The 21,475-nt window shown below is 41.7% G+C and overlaps 1 protein-coding gene across 5 annotated transcripts in view; it reads left to right on the top strand.

The window, feature by feature from the left end:
• The window catches only part of SULF1 (sulfatase 1), a 175,230-nt gene that overhangs the window by 87,507 nt on the left and 66,248 nt on the right, over positions 1-21,475 (top strand). For all 5 annotated transcript variants that reach the window (XM_036109380.2, XM_036109379.2, XM_036109375.2 and 2 more), the window contains 3 exons: positions 5,571-5,643; positions 5,951-6,182; positions 18,696-18,935. In XM_036109380.2, coding sequence (XP_035965273.1) covers positions 6,011-6,182; positions 18,696-18,935 — 412 coding nt within the window. In that variant the 5' untranslated portion in view covers positions 5,571-5,643; positions 5,951-6,010. The remainder of the gene's footprint in view (positions 1-5,570; positions 5,644-5,950; positions 6,183-18,695; positions 18,936-21,475) is intronic.

Here is a 21,475-nt window from a genome sequence, read left to right as displayed (position 1 = left end):
AGAAAAGAAGTAATGTATGGGAAACTTGAAAGCCAAAATTAAGGGAAAGGGGCCATGTAAACAGACCCTTAGAAATGTGAGTATGTAGATTGGCCGTGGGTGGAGGGGGCCAGATGTGGATATCAGCTTCTCACTGCTATAATCCTGTTTTACTTCACTCTTAGGATAAACTAAGTGTGTTCTGGCTGAATTCAGCTTTGAATAATTGCATAATGCTGGCCTAATGTCTCCTGCTGTTTTGATTGGTTATGGTGTCCCTTTTTTGTCTCTGCCTTAACTACAGGGTGGCCTTGCTTTGTACTAGAAATACTTCTTTTGCCCCATCCCTGAGAGGTTTATTTCTGTGCTGAGTGGGTTGTTCTGATCCTGTCTCTAACATACTTTAGATGTGTGGGCATGCATTTGTAAAATTCTGTGTTATCCTCAGATTAAAAAGCAAACAAACAAACAAAACACAAGGTGTCATCACTCATCAACGACATCTATGTATACTAGGCATTTAGAACTTAGGACAGTTTCAGGGCTTTAAGGGACAAAAAAGTGAGTAAGTTTGTGAATGGGGCCAGATCTACAGCCTTGAAGGTGAAAATCTGGGCTTAACTATGGTGCTGTGTATACGCTAGGCCAGCAATTCTCAAACCTCTGGGGCTCAGGATCCTTTCATATTATTAAAATTTCTGAAGACTCTCAAGAGCTTTTGTTTATGTAGATTATAGCTACTGATAATTAGAAATTACAACAGGGGGAGGGCGCCTGGGGGGCTCAATAGGTCAAGCGTTTGACTTCAGCTCAGGTCATGGTCTTGGGGTCCTGGTATTGAGCCCCGCTTGGGGCTCCCTGCTCAGCGGGGCATCTGCTTGTCCTTCTGCCCTTCTCCCCTCTAGTACTCTCTCTCAAATAAATAAAATCTTAAAAAAAAAAGAAATTACAACTGAGGGATTTTTAAAATATTTTTAAATTCTTTTGAAAATAACAATAATCTATTACATGTTAAATGATATATTTTGTGAAAAATAACTATATTTTCCAAACCAAAAACGTATTGGTAACTAAAGTGGCATTGTTTTACATTTTTTAAAAAGATTTTAGGGGCCCCTGTGTGGCTCAATTGTTAAGCATCTGCTTTGGTTCAGGTCATGATCCCGGGGTCCTGGAATCAAGCTCTGCGTCTTGCTCCCTGCTCGGCGGGAAGCCTGCTTCTCCCTCTCCCACTTCCCCTGCTTGTGTTCCGTCTCTCAGTGTGTCTCTCTCTGTCAAATAAATAAATAATAATAAAATCTAAAAAAAAAGATTTCATTTATTTATTTGACAGAGAGAAAGAGAGAGAGCACACAAGTGGGGGGAGGGGTGGAGGGACAGAGGGAGAGGGAGAAGCAAGCTCTCAGCTGAGCAAGGTGCCTGATGCGGGGCTCCATCCCAGGACCCCGGGATCATGACCTGAGCTGAAGGTAGATGCTTAACCAACTAAAGCCACCCAGGTGCCCCGCCATCGTTTTACATTTTTACACATATTTATCTGAATAGAAGAGAGCTGGATTCTTCTATTTCTGCATTTAATCTGTTGAAGTATATTGTTTGGTTGGAATAAAGTAATCAAATTCAGCCTCATATGGATAAGTAGTTGGAAAAGGAAAAGTATTTTGATGGTTTTTTCAAACACTTGTAGATTTCCTTTGATACTATGCCAAAACTTGACAAGTGGTGACTTCGTAAAGATTAGTTGTCGTAAGTAATCTGAAACCCCATTAATGAGCTTTCAGACTCTGTTAAAATCCAATGGTCATCCTGCACTTTGAAATTTTTTTTGCTGATGTAAGATTCTGTAGCATTTTATTTGGTCATTTGAGAAATATTGGTTCACTGAATTATGCAAATATGCTAAATGTGGACACATTTCATTTTTCAATATAAAGAATAACATTTGTTAATATCAACATCAATGTCATTGAAAGGTTTTACATATTGGGAAGCTGTCAAGTTCGTGGTGCAGATACAAGTTTTCCAAAATTCTGAGTTTAGCTTGGAAGCTAGATTTCTATCATTGGCAACAAATACAACAAATATTGTCAGCTGTTTTCCTTGAAATGACAATCTCATTTCATTTATCCCTTAAGAAATGTCTGCCAAATACCCAAGTCCAAATAATTCGTTCAAGTAAAACTAATGTCCCATGAGCCAAAAGCAGTGTCTAGTGGAGCTTGCGACTCAGTCACACAAGTGCTGTTCCTCGACTATCATCCGACCTCCGTGGGCAACAAAGAGCTCTACATGTACCTCCTCTCTCATATAACAAAATTAGAAAGAAAAGATGTGTGTTCAAGGGTCAGGATTTAATACAATTAGTCATCTTACTGTTTCATCTTGAATGAAACTGGCTTTTTTTTTTTTTTTTTTGAACTGTATGTGATGCTCCTTTTATTCGGACAAAAGTGATTTTACCCACCAGTGCAAATGTCAACAAAGTGAAAAAAGCGAGTGTGTCAGTATTCTTATCAAAGCAGTGCTGACCTCATGGACTCCCCAAAGTCCTGGGTTACACCTTGAGAACCACTGCAGTGGACAAAGCATCTTGATTTCATATGGGGTGTTGCTCACTGAGCAAATGTGAGCTAGACTTTTCCATCCAGTTGGCTTGAAGTCTCCCTGGTCTGTTTTTTTCCTTTTATATGTGACTTGAAACTTTTAATGTCACATTTATAGTTTGGCTTGACTGCCCTAAACAAAGCCCTAAAAACTTTCCACATCAACTGGCCATAGCTACAATTAGTGTTTTCATTTTAAGACTTGAAGAAAAGGCAACTTGTATTCTGGTCCCGATTCATGAATACAACCCCGTTCCTCGAGCTCACTTTCCGTGTGTGAGAAAAACCCCCTTTTACCATTTCTCCCATTTTCTGCTGTTTCTCAAGACAAATTGTTAGTCTCTAAGGACACTTGTCGTCCGCCACAAAGTATCCAATTCAAACATTGCATCCTTGTCTCCTTTGTCAAGTTCTGTATTTGTCTGTCAATTTTTTTTTTTCGTCTTCTTCTTTACTTCTTTTCCTTCTGGAGCTGGAAACCAGGCAGTGAGAGGATGACAGGTTTTAAAAGGTCATTTTTGAATAAGGAATTGTCTGGGTACAGGTTTTTCAGAGTGGTGTGTTTTGTGTCTTAGTGAAGGGAGATGGGGTAAAGATAGCATGCTTCTGCTGGTCAGACCTGTCTGAAAGTCCGGTTTTCTACACCATCCCATTTCTCCACGTTTACATATGCACTCCCTGAATCGATAATAAACTGTGGCAGGAAAAAAAAAATGTAGGCTTTTTCTGCACCTTTAACTCTCTAAGGAAGGTCACGTTAGAGGAAAAAAGAAAAATGCATCTACTTGGCTCTCCCTTTTCTTCATTAGGAAATGCTTTTCAATGTAGTTCAATGTGGTTTACTCAAGGTACCATTAGGGCTAATTTTCTTTTTCCTAAAGGAAGAGACGAAGTAAATAAGATAAAGAAAAGAATAACCAGTAATGTTGATTAGGTTCCAGGGAATGTTATCAGCATCTTAATTGTGAAGACTTTTTTCAGTTTCGTGTGGGGCTGATTATTTAAACTGCCGGGGCTACTGTTTGCACGACACCGGGAGTTTGAACTTTCCGGGTCGCTACTGTCAGCAGAGAAGCTGGCTCATGACTAGAGCCGATGCAAGAGACTCCTGCTCACTCCCTCTTCACACACCCTTGCAGGCTTTGAGAGGTGAGCAAACTCTTGCTACTTAAAGCACCAAGCTTCTGAGAAATGTCTGCGTGTCACTGTTGAGCCTGATGCCGCTCTGCGGGAGACAGCCATTGTTTGACCTCTTTCTTTCCTTCTCCTGTCTTTCTTGCTCGTATCAGTTTTCTCACGATTTGAAACAAATGCACAGAAACCAAACAGTCAGCGCAGAACAATTGCTGGCTTTCAGTGTTCAGCAAGCACAGCAATCACCGAAATAACCCTGGGTTATTACCAAAAAACCCCAAAAAACAACCCGCCCCCCAAACCTTGCATATTGACCTTCGCAGAACCACAGGATCCATCGGAGGTGGTTGGTTTGATGCTCTGCCTTCCTACAGCACTAGATTTTTGTTTAAAATCTATTTCTTACAGAGTGTGTCTCCCTTCCTCTCCCTCCCTCCCTCCCTCTCTTTCTCTCTCTCTCTCAAAGTAATTACAGGCTGCAGAGTGAAAAGCATTAGAACTGTTTACAAAACAGCTCATAAAGTTTAAAATAATAGGGGTGTGTGTGTTTGTGTAAAACAAAATAATGTGTGCGGCTGGAGTAAACAGTCCACAGTCTTTCTTCTTTCTTCTCCCACTGCCCCATGTCACCCTCCAGAATTTAAGGCATGGAAATGAGCGATGGAGTCCCTTTTCTTCTGACTTGCAGTTCTCCCACTTGATTCGTTCTGCTTGTTTATCTGATGCCAGTTTATTGTTGCAATTCAAAATACAGACCCTCAGGTGTGTGGGGACAGAGTGCCTGACGAAGTGGGCCGCTATCTAATTTTAGCGCGGCCTAAATTCCCATACAGACATTCCCTCATGACATCCAAGAGAAAGATTTTTTTTTTTTAATGAGCCCTTTGCGATCAGAAGTCCAAGAGAAACGCTTTCAGCAGGTTAGTGCTCTAAAGTAAAAGGGGCATTCTTCCAACCCTTTCAGACGTCTCCTCTTGGGCACATTTGCAAAGATTTTGCAGCACTCCCCTCCAGATCTTATTTATTTATTTTTTTTTTAATGTAGAAAGGGAGCCTCTACCCTCCAGCTTCAGAGCCAATCAATCATTTCGCTTTGCAGGTTTAGATGTGCTGCGGCAAAACCTCTCGCTGGCGGCACCACGCCAGGTCTTGGCGAGAGTGAGGCTGGTGCTGACAGTTGAAGCAGGGCTCTGTCCCCTTAGGCGCTGGCATGCTGAGGACACGGGCGGGACAGAGGGACAAGCCTCGCCCGGAGGAAGCACCCCTTCCCCTGGGGATTGATGGAGGACAGTTAGGAGCTTTTCGGGGGCTGGGAAAGGTTGCCCTCCCAGTCGCTTACTATGAAGTCTTTGTCAGCAGAAAGAACTCTGCAGGGTAGTGAGTGACATAATGCAGATGACAAATGACAGTGTTGCATTTTATTCTGCTTGATAAGTACTCAGTATCTACGCAGGTGAATCAACGCTCCCCCAGCGCGCCCCCTCGCGCCAGCTGCTTCCCAGATGCAAGTACTCTCCAAACCCACTGTGGTTTCACAGGTGCTACGGGCGCCTCCTGGTCAAGCATGAGTTTTCTTGGGGATGTTTCAAGTACTGGCAGAGTGTGAGCAAGGATGGTACCCGTGTCACCACTTTAAGGAGCTGATTATGAAATGAAGATATTTTCTGAGTCATTTGTTAGCAGCTCTGAATATTGTTTTCTCCTGTTTCTCCCTTTTGGAATACGGATTTTGTGTGTGTGTGTGTGTATATATATATATATATATATATATGCTGTTTTGAGAGACTACTTCAGACCAAAATCTGTATCAAAACCCTGACTGACGTTTCCTTTGTATTTCTTCTCCCCCTCTAGGACCCCATCTGCCGATGTTCTGAATACCTCTGAGTACAGAAATTGATTCTTCAACCAGGATACTTAATTCAAGGTATTAGCTCTTGTCAGAAGGCTTTTACATTTGAGCTCTGTGTTGGAAATTCTGTTTTGGCAATGAATTTTGAAATAGGAAAAGTTGGAAGGAGAAGAAAGGGCAAAAGTGAATTTGCAAAATAATCAGGTGCTTAAAAACCTCCCGAGCGCCTGGGAGGGTTTGGCCACGTCTGACTCGCAGGCAGCCCTCTCTCTAACAGTTCACGTGCCAGATCTCACTTTGTTGTAGCCCTTTTTCTGCAACTGTGTTTGGGGTTTGGATGTCATTTTCATCTCTCCCTCTCTCTTTTTCTCCGACTGCCCAGACCTGCAGAAACTAGGAGGCTGAGACATTCTGTCGGTCTTGCGACATTGGACCAAACACAATGAAGTATTCTTGCTGTGCTCTGGTTCTGGCTGTCCTGGGCACGGAGCTGCTGGGGAGCCTCTGTTCGACTGGCAGATCCCAGAGGTTCAGAGGACGGATTCAGCAGGAGCGAAAAAACATCCGACCCAACATTATTCTTGTGCTCACTGATGATCAAGATGTGGAGCTGGGTGAGACACTGGGTTTTTCACTTGTTAGTCTCTTTTGCTCAAATGATTTGCTGACCTTCCGCACGATCAGTAACACTGAGTGAACATTTGGGGGGTTGGTCCTTAACTGGAGGATCTTAACCAGCAACCTGAGTTTATAAAATGAACTTGTATTGATTATAAGGCATTCGGTTTTCGTTTCAACATTACTTTTCTGGTCTTAGGTGTTTGAAACAGTCTGGGGAGGGTCCTAGAATAATAGCAGGAGGAGGAAAAAGAGCAAGCACGAATACTATAGAAGTCAAGGATTCGATTGTGCACCTTGGACGCTCTTGATCAAGAAATGTTTTAAATATTTGGGCAAAATTGTTTCCAAGAGTATGAGCTTATAGCTATAATTCTATGCAGTGCATATGACCATAGATACTATTATTCTCTTTTAACAGTTATTATTATTAAAGTGAATGAAATATTCACAGCTTGTGATAATTGTTAGGTGATTGAAAGTTACAGTATTCTATGTATCTTCTGGTGATAATTCATTACTACCACCTTGGAGATGATGCTTTTTGGAAGAATTAGCTAACGTGGGTTCATTCCAGAACACTTGGAAAGGCTGCCAAATTCAGCGGAGCCGCTGTACCATCTGATTCCATTTCTTATCTTCTCACTTTCTTTAATGGCCCAGCTCTTATGGTCTTGGCTGTTATGATCTTCCACGGGACCTTAGGACAGATAGAAAAGCTCGTCCTTACAAATTGTCACCAGCACTCGTTTTCATTCCTAGAATCAAATTCCTGGCTCTCAGGAATCGCTCAGCTGGGCTTACCCATCGCACTCAACCTGGTATCTTTTAGACTTAGTGCTGGCCGAGCACGCTGGGCTTCCTTACAGAGCTCCGAAGGCTAGGGTTCTTGAGGATAAAACCCTCCATGCTGGAACCTGGTCTCCATGGAACGGGACTTTAATTTCCAGTTTGAAACCAAGTCACGGAATCCCAACAAAGTTAACCCCTTGGGTTTAGCTGGAAGCACATGCACTAAAAACCAACAGCAGGTAATAATTGTTGAAGTTGATTTGCAGAGTCTGTTGTCTCTCCCTTTACTTTTTAAAGAAGAGTATTGATTTTCAGGCAACATGCCTGGATGAGGTCTTGGAGGTACGACTTTAGTACGCAGGTAGCTTGTACTTTAGTTTGCACTTACCTATGGAGCAAGTAAAATGAGGTGAACACATTTGAATTCACCTTCCTTAACATCTCTCGTATCTGTCCCTTTCATTACAGCCAAGATCTCCAGACCATTCTCTTGTCTCTAGTTTTTCTCTAACTGATTAGTCAACTGACCCACCTGTCCCCCATAGTCTCGGTGCCTCTTGCCTATTCTTCACTCCATGACTGGAGTTATCATGCAAGTGTCTGATCAGGTCTGTTCTGCTTAAAACACTCTGTGGCTTCCCGTCGGCAAGAGGATTAAGCAACTCTCCTCCGTAGGCAAATGAGCTCTGGGCCATCTGGCCCCTGCCTATTTCTATGAGGTTATTCCCTTTTCCCCCACTTTTGCTCAGTGCTTCATAGAAATGACTCATGCTTCCTTGAAGGTGTCTGGTGGTTTCATCTCCCTCACCTATATTTCATGCCTTTGTACATCTTGTCTCCTCTGTCTTTCCCCTCCCCCTTTCTCCACCTGGAGAAGCCCTACCTATTCTTCATGGCCCAGCTCAAATGCCTTGTCCTGGGGGGGCGGGGGGGGGGTCTTTCTTGACCAAAACCATTCTCCCCTCCAGCAGGGTAGATAGAACTTTCCTTTTTACCACCTTGGACATGCCTCCAGCATGGCCCTTAATCCATCATGTGCTTCCATACTTGTCTCTTCCACTGGCCTGAGAGCAAGGTAGTGTTTCATTTATGTTGCATTCCTGATACTGGGACCATGACGGGAATATAGTAGGTGCTAAATAAATTTGAAGTGGACCTATGGGGGCCTGAAAAAGCTAACAAAATTCTCAGAAGTGAATACAGGTATCTGTGGTAATCTACCTCTTCAATATATAGCCCTCGTCTTTAAAGTAAATTAAGGAGTCATTTGACAAATTTTTTTAACAGAATTCAAAATTTCATCTTTTAGTTTCACCCTATAATTACTTCATTTATCCAGTAAATATTTCCTGAGCAATCACTAAGGGGAAGCATGTGGATATAATGGATACAGCTCATAGGTTCAATCAACCCAGTTGTTTCCTATGTATTTGCCCCTATCTCCTTCCTTGATTTTCTAGCCAGACACGATGCTAAGCATTTATTCATTTAATCTTCCCAATAACTCTATGAAGTAGATGCTCTTACTCTCTTTAATTTCTACAGAAGTAAAATGAGGCTTAGAGAAGTCACGTAGGTGGTGATGAACTAGTCAATGGTGAAACTAGGACCCGTGTTAGGACTAGGTCTCCACAGCTAACATTTAACCATGATGCTTTCCATCAGTCCTCCAACACATATTTATTGAGGCCTTCCTAAAAGCAAACCATAAATGCATAGTAATGTTCTAGGTTCTGAAAGAAAGAGAATAGAAGCATAAGATGGGTCTTATTATCTCATTGGCAGAACACAGTGATGAACCACAGTGAACCATGGGGTAAATACTTTAGAAAAGACCTCCTTCTTCTGCCCAAACAATTGTGCTCTTGGTAGTGGACACTGTCTGATGGAGACTTTTACCTAGCCTTCTGTAATGTTCTCATAATCCTTCTTGAGCCGAACTGCTCTAGACTTCAGTTGGGTTTTTTTTGTTTCTTTATTTTAACCATCTTTAAACCATTTTTAAGTGTGCAAGTCAGTAGTTTTAAGTACATTCACATTGTTTTGCAACCGTTTTCCAGAACACTTCATCTTACAAAATTAAAACTCTGTATTCATTAAACGATAACTCTCCATAACCTCAGTCCCTGGTAACCATCATTCTACTGCCTCTATGAATCTGACTGTTGTAGGTACGTCATATAAGTGGAATTATACCACTTACGGCAAAGACAAAGTATTTGTCTTTTTGTGACTGACTTGTTTCACTTAGCCTAATACCCATCCTCAAGGCTCATCCATGCTGTAGCATGTATCAGAATTTCCTTCCTTTTGAAGGCTGAATAATAATCATTGTAGGTATATACCACATTTTGTTTATCCATTCATCTGTTAATAGAAGTTTGGGTTGCTTCCACTTTTTGATTATTGTAAATCTATGTAAGTAATGCTACTATAACCATAGGTATTTAAATACTTCCTTAAGACCCTGCTTTCGATGCTTTGGAATAAATACCCAGAAATGGATTTGTTGGATCATTTGATAACTCTATTTTTCATTTTTTGAGGGGCCTCCATCTTGTTTTCCATAACAACTGCACCATTTTACATTCCCCCCAACAGTGCACAAGGGCTCCAGTTTCTCCACATCCTTGCCAACACGTGTTATTTTCCTGGCGTTTTGTTTTTATAATACCCATCCTAACGGGTATGAGCTGGGAGCTCATTGCGGTTTTGATAAGGTTGGGTTTTGCTTTGCTTTGTTTTGTTTTGTTTTGTTTACTTACATGTTCTCATGCTTGCCAAATGCTCGAATAGGATGGAATCGCAGAACTATTTGCCCTGTCATACCGCAGGCGGTTTTGGCCACTGTAGCACCAGAAAGATACAACAGACTGAGAAGAGGCTGAAGAACAATGACCAAGATTGTAATAGAACGCTTTTCTTCGGGGGAAAGAAGAAAACTATTCTACTTCTTTGTCTGGGAAGACAAAGGCTGAGAAGGGTCGTAACGGGAGTTTATGAAATCAAACTAGGAAAGAAAGCTCTTACTCAGTAGGAATGGAGCCACTCCCTCAACTTTGTCTGAGGACAAATAAAATAAACTAGTACTTTGTGAAGGGAGTAAGACACATAAGGAATTCATTAATAAAAGTGCTAGAACCTTGCATGTTATCTTTTTCCAAAGAACACTCGTTCTCCTTATTACGCTTGTTTTCATCCCACCCAAGTTGGGTGGAGAGGACAAAGATCATTATCCCAGGAGAAAAGTTAATCTGTGGAAAGATGAAATAACTTAACCACTCGTCCCTTTATGTCTGGATTTACTTTTTGCACAACTTAAGAAGTAGCTTAGGTCGTGTCTGTACCTGGAAGTAGTTCAGGTTTTTAGACTATATTACTAGGTAGAAGATTTACGCTTTCTTTTAAGCTAGAAAAACACACATGGACATGATCAACGTGAACTTTGGGATGATGATTTCCTCTGGAGGAGCAGTAACCAAGAATATCAATGATATTTCCACATTTTGCCTTAAAGTTTGAAAACGACATCTGAAGCAATTATCATCAAATATTAAATTTTTTAAAAGCTTAAATTTAAGAGTTTAACATTTAAAAATATTAAAGCTAGGACCGCCTTTGCTGCATCCCAAAGGTTTTGAACATTTGTGTTTTCATTTTCATTTGTTTCCATGAATTTTTTAAATTCTTCTTTAGTTTCCTGGTTGACCCATTCATTCTTTAGTAGGATGCTCTTTAGCCTCCATGTATTTGAGTTATGTCCAAATTTCCTCTTGTGATTCAGTTCAAGTTTCAAAGCACTGTGGTCTGAAAATATGCAGGGAATGATCCCAATCTTTTGGTACCAGTTGAGACCTGATTTGTGACCTAGTATGTGATATGTATATATATACAATGGAATACTACTCAGCCATCAAAAAAATGAAATCTTACTATTTGCAATGACGTGGATGGAACCAGAGGGTATTATGCTAAAAGAAATAAGTCAATCAGAGAAAGACAATTATCATATGATCTCACTCATATGTGGAATTTAAGAAACAAAACAGAGGATCATAGGGGAAGAGAGGAAAAAATAAAATGAAATCAGAGAGGGAGACAAACCATAGGACTCTCATAGGATTAAGAGACTCTTAATCATAGGAAACAAACTGAGGGCTGCTGGAGGGGCGGGGAATGGAGTAACTGGGGGATGGACATTAAGGAGGGCGTGGGATGTAATGAGCACTGAGTGTTATATAAGACTGATGAATCACTGACCTCTACCTCTGAAACTAATAATACATTATATGTTAATTAATTGAATTTAAATAAATTTTTAAAAAGTAAAAGAAAAAGAAAAAAGAAAGATCCAGTAAAAAAAAACCTTTTTAAAGAAAAAAAATATATATATATATAATAAAAATATTGAAGCTAAGAGACACATTATTCTAGTATTTTCCTGTACTTAAGGCATTATAAATCAATAAGAACAAAATAAATCAAAAAGAACAAAATAAAAAATGCTTGTGGAACTCCATGAACTTTCTGAGACTAGAGTCAAAGAAATTAAGCTCTAAATCTTTCCAAAAGGGTCCCTTGGTGCCACTCTGAGGAACAAACTGTGGAGCTGATCTGACTCAATGTGGCATTTGTTAAATTCTTAGGAAACTGGGCTGATGCTAACATCTCAGTAACACTGGCTCATTGCTTCTTTCAGATCATACATGGAATTAAGAAACCATAAATACATGGAAATACTTTGTTTTTTTAAATCAGAGGTCACAATCTATAGTCCTGAGCTAGCCCACAGATGTGGTTTGCTTGACCAGTGTATTTTTTTTTAAATTAAGGTAACATTTTAAAAATCAGATGATTTCATGTTAAAAAAAAAAAAAAATCCAGATTCTGACCTTTCTGGAAAATCCAGAAGCATGAGAGCTTGCATTCCCATGAGACAGCAATCAGGTAGATGTTTGAAGAGGAGTCAAAGTTGCCCCACTAGGTGGAGCATGTCCTCAGGTCATCATGGCCCCCACCACTCTCCATTGCTCCCCAACATTTAGGTCATGGAGCCATTTACCATCATGTCCATACTGCAGTTTTTCTCATGGTCGGAGAAAGCTCTCTACACCCACATCTCTACCAAATGTGAAAAGCAGAAAAGATGAAAGCTCCCTGATTTTTCTTATACCTGGCTGCCTTCACTTGCCTACCTCTCTATCCTACCCTGTAGACATTTTCAGTCCATTTCCCTAAGAAATTAGTCTCCTCTTTTAATGGCCTTTTGCTCTTTGGCGGGGTAGTGGGGTGGGGGGGTAGTAATGAGTGTTAGTGACCTGGAGACACTCCAGACAGATTTATTTTCTGCTTCTTAGTCCTTTCTTCCCCAATCTTGTTTCTTCCCTTTGGTTTTCACTGAAATATCTGGGGTTTTTTCCACCCATCCCATGGTTTTGGTAGAAAAAGGTGTACTCTTTTATCATGTTACTTTTTTCTTATGCTTTCAGAATTAAAATATTGAACCGATCAATATAGCCTTTTTTAATATTGGAATTATCACTGTTTAAGGTTTCATACTTTACTATAAAAATAACTGTTGGTGTGAGAAAATAGCAATGGAATCTGGAGGTATTTAATACAGACCATTTATATATTTAAAGCGTTAACCATAGCTCATCATAAAATGATGACATCTAGAAACAACACTGCACAATTAATAAGAGTTGTGCTTGCTTGTCATTATTGTTCATCAAAGCATGAACCATTGCAGTCTGCAAGGAGGCGTGTCTCTCTAGGAAGCCAGGTGTATTTGAGCCCCACATGCCTGGAGTTTCCTTAAGGGATGACAATGGCAATATTTATTATTGAATTTCTGGGTTTGTGAGTTTTCCAGACCGTGATAAACAGGCTTGATGAAAACTTTAATGTTTCATAGTACAAAACATTGAATAAATCAAACACTAAGCCACTTGAATCAAGAAAGATGAAGTTTTGTTGTAAAGTTTGACATGTAAATGAAGTAATTCAAGCTCTCTGTGTAATTTTGGAAAAGTCATTCAGAGAAGTTGGACATTTTCTCTCTGCTGACCTTTTTCACACAGATGATGTGAGAATAAATGAGTTGGAGTGTGTAGAATGATTTAAATTCCTGGCCATGGTCCCATCCGGTCCCAGTAACCTATCCCATACTCCATCCAAAGTACTGTTCCTGGAGCCTGGATTTTTTTTTTTTTTTTTTTAATTCCACTGAAAGTGCAAACGTGGTGGATGTTGCAGGACTCCTGAAGAGTGCCATTTCTCCCCTCCCAGTTGCTGCTCACCCAGCCGTAGCCTCGTCCGTAGCTGATTGCTGTTATAGCGTCCCCACCCCTGCAGGAAGAAGGCAGACATCCTTAGTCCCCACCTGGAGCTCTGGCACTGGGACAGCTTTTCTTGGCAGACCTGGGACTCAGCTGTGGCCTGGACCTTCTCTGTCCTCAAGCCAGGCCAGTCAGCAGTGCCCCCACACCAGCTCCTGGACCCAGTGACAGTCACTTCATAGCAACCTCATCAGGCTCCCACCTCCAAGGACAATTTTAAGTGATAACGAAGTCAGGCTTCTTGCGCAAGGGGAGGTAGGGGGACAGTGTATGTGGGGTGGGAGAGAATTGATATTTTTAACTATAAGCCAGCATTAACATTTTAAGTCTCAAAACATAGAAATGATCGCTGACCTCTGTCTTAGTCGTGAACAGACTATCACAAAATGGATGGTTTAGTGGCTTATAAACACCAGCCATTTATTTCCCACAGTTCTGTTGGCTGTGAAGTCCACGATCAAGGAGCCAGAAGATTCAGTGTCTGGTGCGAGCCCCCTTTCTAGCTTACAGATGGCTGTCTTATTATGTATCCTCACATGGCAGAAGGGGCAAGGAAGCCTAGTGGGGTCTCTTATATAAGGGCATTAATCCCATTCATGAGGGCCCCACCTTCATGAGCTAATCGCCTCCCAGAGGCCCCACCTCCTAATACCATCGTCCTGGTCGTTAGGTTTCAACATATGTATTTGCGGGGGGGGGGGGGGGCAGGGGGCGGGGGACACTAGTATTCAGTCTATGGCAACCTGTTTACTCTTACCCCCGCTTTTGGAATTCAGATGTAGCTTATGGACATGGGGATGAAAAAGACAGGAGGAAATTAACACGGTGGGTTGAGGTGAGCGCACAGTGAAACTCCAGTTCCCCTGACAACACTCCTTGTGTGAAGTGCTCTAGCAGCGAGTGTCGGGCCATTTGCTCCTCAGCAACCCTGTGATCTAGTTGGGGAATGATTCTTAGCTCCACTTTACAGATGAGACATTCAGACCAAAAAAGAGTAGGTGACTTGCTCAAGCTGATCTGTGACCAAATCCAGATGTTTTCCCTCCAGTTCAAGTTCAGGGCTCTCTCTTCTCCTTCTTACCCTCCTAAGCCCTGCCTTGTGAATCTTGTTACGAGTCTTCGGCCTTAAGCTTCTTCTCATTCCTATGAAATAATTGTTCTAATAACTGAGAATCAGCACGATTGCAGTTTTAGGCACCGAAGGCCTGAACCTCAGAGAGGTGAGCAGTTGCAGCTTAAGACAAAACTGAGCTCTTCCAACAGCGAGGCAGGACATTGTCCCATTCATTCATCTCAACAGCTGTAAGTGCGGAACGATGAGTTTCATTACAGACCAGCTTTTGGGAGAGTTTCCCAAGGAAAAGTCAGTGGTGCAGACCCCCTCAGTGAGGGAAGCGGTGCGCGGCAGTGTTGCTGCCCGACATTAATCATCGCACGGCCATGAAAAAGAAGGTGCTTCATGCTTTCCTTCCGTTGCATACTAACTCAGAGGGAAGAGGGAGGGTTCTGCGCTCCATCATCTGCGGAGAACCCACCAAGACCAGAGGCGGCATTTCACGCCAGCGACGAAGTCAGACACATCTCAGCCCTCACTGGGCCTGAGCTCCTGGGATCCTTCAGCCCTTGGGGGGAAGGTGCGTGGGAGGCCAGCATTCGTGTGTGTCAGTGTCTCCTCTAAGAGGCTAGGTGAAATATCAGTCTGCGGAAAGTGAGACATATCTTGACTATGAGCAGACACCTTTTCTGTTTCTCGGTCTTAACGTCAGTGTCACAGCTGGTACTCAGCCTAGATGGAGCTTAAGAACACGGTCTCTGGAGCAGATTGCCTGCATTTGCTTCTGGGCTTGGCGACCTAGGCCATGTGTGGCCCTCGGAATGTTATTTAGCCCTTCTGCCCCTCAGTTTTATCATCTGTGATACTTATATGGGAATAATAGATAAGAGCACCTGCTATGAAGGCTTATCGTCAGGATTAAATGAGTTGATGAGTGTGAAGGGCTCAGAAGAGAACCTGGCTGACAGTAAGCATGACATGGATGTTTCCGATTCCGGTCTGCCATATCTTACAGCCTCGGGAGTGGGCTGAGCCGCCTAGAGGCACCTGCTAAAGTCTCGCCCAGCTCTCGGCTTCCCTGCTTCTGTGTCCAACCCGGACTACTTCTCTGAGCACGAGTGTGGTCCATGGACAGGGAGAAGCGGCCTCACCAGGGAGCTTGTTGGAAGTGCAAATTCTCTGGTGCCTCCCCAAGTCTTCTGAAATCAGCATCACAGGGTGGGCCCAGAATTCTGATGTAACATGCTCTCCAAGTGATGTTTAAAGTTGAAGGAACATTGTCTCAGAATCTATTCTTTACTGAGAAACTTCAGGCCAGATACCCACTTTTACGAATCCTAATGTTGGGGCTGCAGTGGTCACGGTGACTCCGGGGACCAAATGTCCTCATCAATCCCTTTGATTTGGGGACTGGTTGGAATTTGGACAGATTGTTTAGGACCTCAACATAATCTGCCTAGTTCATTAAAAGAGTGACATTTAGAATGGGAGGGGAGCCCTTGCTGGGGCAAGTCCAGATTATGAATTGGGCTAAGTTTTGGTACCACTTTGTATATTATTTGACCTTAGATCCGATTTCTACCTACCATCCTATATTTGCAGTCTGAATGAGTCTGTAAACAGGAGATTGCAGGTGATTCAGGACCTTGGAGGATGGTTTCCAGTGCCTTTTTTTTTTTAATTTTTTTATTATGTTATGTTAATCACCATACATTACATCATTAGCTTTTGATGTAGTGTTCCATGATTCACTGTTTGCATATAACACCCAGTGATCCATGCAGTACGTGCCCTCTTTAATACCCATCACCAGGCTAACCCATCCCCCCACGCCCTCCCCTCTAGAACCCTCAGTTTGTTTCTCAGAGTCCATAGTCTCTCATGGTTCGTCCAGTGCTTTTTTTAATATGAGTTAAGCTAAGGCTCATAAAGGAAATTGATAGCCCATTCTTTGTAATAAAGAGCATAGTAGGCAATGAAAATCCATCAGTAGTGTTTGCTGAGTTTTCCCAAAATTCAAGATACTACACTAAGTAAGCACTGCAAAGGTGTAAAGAGGAGAGAGGAGTAAGTGAATAGACGCGACCATCTACCTTTCACTCTCTCCCCACTCCCATGTATCCACCTATTTATCTCCATCTCCAGGATGTTTCCCCCATCTGATCAATAAATATAAAACACATTTCTGAAATGGACTTCCTTGATCTTCTACAGGGCATCTGTCTTTTTAGTTACTCCTTGAGTGACAGTGAAACCATTACTTTTCCGGTTTTCTTCCTGTGCTGAAAACGTTGAGGTATTATTAGTCAACTCATTATCTTCTGATGCATGACAACATCTCTTGGATCTGTTTCTTCGAGCCTCCCTCCATTTTAGAGGCACAGTCCAGTTCAAGTCTGTATCACCTCATGGCCTAATGGCTTTAGCGACCTCTCGGCTGTAACCTTGGTGGACCAGCCTATTTCCTCCTCCATGCACATACCTCCATCCCCCGTTGCCACAACTACACCCCTCAAAGACGTTTTCCATATCATGTCGTTCATTCCTTTGACAGAGAAATCGTTCTGCCTTCATTTTGGCTATTCTATCAAATCCAAGTATCTGTGCCCAGCCTCGAAGCCATTCACTAACTCTACCTTCTATGTTTCATCAAGAGAATTCCCCATATTCTTTTTCATCCTAGGAAATCAATGTGCTGTACGCAACCCTCGACTTCCTCCCACCTCCAGAGCACACACACCATCCTCCCCATGCTGCCACGAACACACTTCACCCGTCTTGTGTTTTTCTTCCTGCTCTCCTTCCATTTGTCCTCGTCTCTTGTTTCAGAACTCTCATCAAACATCCCCTTCGGTCCTCCCTAACCTTATTTGTACTGCTACTGCTGTCTCCACACTCTTACGTGGCTTTGCAAATAGCCCCAAGTGGTTTCTATATGTCGGTTCTCATCTAGATAGTTTACCGCTAAAGACCGAGGCAGCAGAGAATTTTCCATTTCTTTTGTCAATGCTACACTTGGGGGAGCAACCCAGAGTGCTGAGGTTGATAGAATGTTCAGCATGAAGTGGGCACTCACTCCACGTTATTCACCAATTACAAAAAGGTTGCTTGATCCGCCGAAGACAACCAGAGGAGAAAAAGCAGTTAGGAATCCTCCTAACTGAAGCCTGTTTTAGGGAGCTCTAATGAGACCCAATTAGAAACCTTCCTCTTGTTTTCATATGTTTCATGTGAACAGTAAGAACTAATACATGAAAAAATCAGGCTAACTGTGGCTTTTTGGACCATTGCACACTTCTCTTCTGCTCTGAATGCTTGCCTGGTTTGCATTACGATTTCCTTCCTTGCTGGAAAACTACATAGACTTTCTCCCTTTCTTTGGAAGAAGTGGGACCTGTTGGAAATGTGAGGCTCCAGGATTCAAATGCAATGGGCTTGGCTGTGGTGCTCTGTAGTGCATTTCTTGACAAGTCCTGAAAAGACTATTGAATTCTAGCCTGTGCTTTTTTTCTGCAGTATTTGGATGTGTTTCAGCGACAGTATTTGGCTGGATAGAGTAATCGAAGTCGTTTTTTTCTTCCTCGGCAATCTTATGTTACAATTTCATCCTTCGCAGTCAAAATGGAATACTTTACTCTATGCAAATACTTTTGAGTGCAATAGAATCATTGCTCTTTCATAAGCAAACAATCTATCTTTTAATATTACACGTAAACAGGTGAAAGTATAAACTGGCAGTGCTATCCTGATGGAAAAACTGGAGGGTATTTGGTGACTTTGCTGGAGGATACCAAGTTACAATAAAGATTTTTTTTTAATTAAAGACAGGCATTTTGGAGGGACTTTTACTTAACAGGAAAAAAAAATGGTTTTCCTCTTTAGTTTCCTATGATTAAAACACTGTAAGTAGTAACCTCAACAATGTCACAAGCATTGTGCATATGTGGTAGGCTGGGGGTTTGATGCCCTGTGTAACAGGCTCTTGTTCTCTTGTAATCTTCAAAAGGCTGCTGGCCTTTGAATTTTCTCCATATCTAAAATTCTAGCTTTAATGATCAGATTAGCCTGCATTTTTTTTTTCTTTGTGAGTAAGGAGAGGAGAAGCTGAAATGAGTTTTATTATTCCGCAAAATGCTTGAGATGGTAGGATCCCAAATGTTTAATTTTGTTCTAGAAATGAGAGCTGTCAAATTATCAACTCCTTCAAGCCAATGGAGGGAAATTAATAAATCAGGGGAACAGAGTCACTGAGTGACATGACATCAATGGGCATTCGTGGTGTGGTGCGCTCTGCTAAACAATGCTGGAATTGTGCCTTCCAGGGTCCCTGCAAGTCATGAACAAAACAAGAAAGATTATGGAGCACGGGGGGGCCACCTTCACCAACGCTTTTGTGACCACCCCTATGTGCTGCCCCTCCCGGTCCTCCATGCTCACCGGAAAGTATGTGCACAACCACAACGTCTACACCAACAATGAGAACTGCTCCTCACCTTCATGGCAGGCGATGCACGAACCTCGGACTTTTGCTGTATATCTTAACAACACTGGCTACAGAACAGGTAAAGGTGGACTTGCTAGCCAATGAACCTCTGATGGTACTTCTTAGATACAGGAAAATGCCTCGTGTAATGAAATATATAAAGTTACAATAATTGGAAGTAGTGTAGGCTTTTCTCTTTGCTATCAGGATCCTCCCCATCCCATCCTTTTACACTCTGAAGAATGTACCAATGCAAGATCCCTTAGAAAAAAGTGATTCTCAGTGGGCACATTATGAAAATGTTATATTCATCAGAGCACCCAATGGTTGGAATTTTCTAAGAGGATCCGCAACAGAAGAGCTTTCACCCCCATTTACCTGCTTACCTCAACCTCCCAGATCTCAAGGGATCATGGTACAGCTTGAGGCTTGTCTTAAGGTGTCAGTACATTTCTGCTGATTTTTTCAGTGAGAAATCATCAAATATTTTGAAACTGCTTAGCATCTACTCCAAGATCTGGGACACAATAGGTGATCAAAATGATTTTTTGAATTAATAAATAACCGAATGAAGAAACCAATGGGGTGTACCTTTTTGATTCATTTATTCATTCATTCCTAATTGATAGAATTTGGAGTTTCTTTAGCTCAGGTTGTGGTTATTTTTAGGTCCCAGATGTTCACGCCCATCTTCCAAGAAGGGAAGGCCTCCCCAATCTTAAGTAAGCAAGAAAAGGTTTCTGGTTAGTTGGTCTTTTGAAAATTAGGGATCTCTTTCAAGAGAAGTCGTAAACGTCATGCCAATCTTTCTAAGAAAGAAGCAAGGCTCCTTCTGGTAAGTTTAGCCCCCAAAGCCTTTGAATAAAGGCTAAGAGAATTCTCAGCATGTCGATGCTCTCCTTGGGTTTTCTGAATGCTTCTTCATGAAAGGCAACAAGGATGTTTATAGAAGAACTGCAGAGCAAAAATGTTTTTTTTCAGAGCCACCTAGACTTATAAGATTTAAGGATATCATCACTAAAGCTCACTGGAAATGATTTTTAGGTCTACAGGTTCTCTATTCTGAAGATTTAAAAGTAAAGGATTTCAGAAAAATATATTCTCTTAAGTACCTTTAAAAAATGAAATGAATCTTTCCCACTGTACTTGAAAAATATGAGGCCATTTGTTTCTTTGCAGAACATTCTGTGGGCACTTAATACTTGTTGTTTATGGATAAAAATATTGATTTTGACTATGATAGCATTGTCATTCACAAGCATCTCAAGATCTCCATTCAGAGAGGAAGCTCTTCCAGTGACTCTCAAGGGTGTTTGCTTATGCTTTGGAAAGAAACTAGGTTACTCAGAGTGCCTTATCCTAAGTGTGTTTTCTCACGTAACTGATTTAAATTTATGGTACCTTTCATCTGAGAGCTCAAAGGCACTTTGCGAATCCATCAAACATCCCTGTAGGGTTTAGAGACAGCAAATGTACTTGGCTCTGTTTTATAACTGAGGTGGGGATTTCAAATATTGTGTGACCAACTCAGAGAAATGTTCCCTTAATGCCTGGTTCCTGATTTTAACCACCAGATTATGTTTCGTTCATGAGAAGCATCATGTGACATCGATGCCTTTCAACTTCCAGGCTCTCTATGATTTAAAACCTAGTAGCAGATAGAGAGCTTGAAGGGTCGGGACTCTCCCCATATCCAGAGTGATATGGATGATGTCTGTCATAAGAAATAGAGATTCAGGATGACACAGAGAACCCTGCCAGGACTTAGAGTGGTCCACTAGGTTTTGCTAATTTGTTTCAGGGCAGATCAAGAAAAAGCAAGAAGATGAATGAGTTCTGAAGAAATTGTGTACAGCAATGGGACCCTAGTTGACAATATTGTATTGTACACTTGAAATTTGCTAAGAGGGTTGGTGTTGTCACCATAAAAGAAAAAAAAAGGAACATAGTATAGGTATGAGGTGATGGATGTATTGGTTGGCTTGGAGGTGGTGAATATTTCACAATGTTTATGGATTTTGGGCCATCAGATTGTACACCTTAAATATATTACAATTTTTTAAAGATTTTATTTATTTGAGAGAGAGACAGAGAGCATGCACAAATGCAGGGAGAGAGAGAGGGACAAGTAGACTCCGCACTGAGCATGGAGCCCAACCCAGGGCTTGATCCTATGACGCCAAATCATTACCTGAGCTGAAACCAAGAGTTGGTCGCCTAACAGACTGAGCCACCCAGGTGCCCCAAGTATATTACAATTTTTGATTGTCAATAATACCTCAATAAAACTAGGGAGAAAAAAGAAAGAGGGAAAAGAAGAAAATTAGTATTTTTTGCTTACCTACCGTGCAGCATGCACTTTAGCTAAATTGTCTCACTTAATTCTTCGGGCCACTTTGAAAGAAAGGATTTGCCTGTGTTACCAAAGACGAAACAGAGACTAAGGAGAGTTGTCACAGGCTAATCAGTGATAGGATGGGTCCATCACATCTGACTCCAGAGTCTTTCCTTTTTCCATCATCTTATTTCTTTACGTACGTTTCTGTCATGCCTCATTCCAAAGTGCCCTCAGAGACACATAAAACATAGCAGGATACAGAACAGTAAGGACCCTGGCAA

This window comes from Halichoerus grypus, chromosome 5 (assembly GCF_964656455.1).
Source record: "Halichoerus grypus chromosome 5, mHalGry1.hap1.1, whole genome shotgun sequence".
Taxonomy (NCBI): domain Eukaryota; kingdom Metazoa; phylum Chordata; class Mammalia; order Carnivora; family Phocidae; genus Halichoerus; species Halichoerus grypus.
This window is presented reverse-complemented; position numbering and strand designations above follow the sequence as displayed.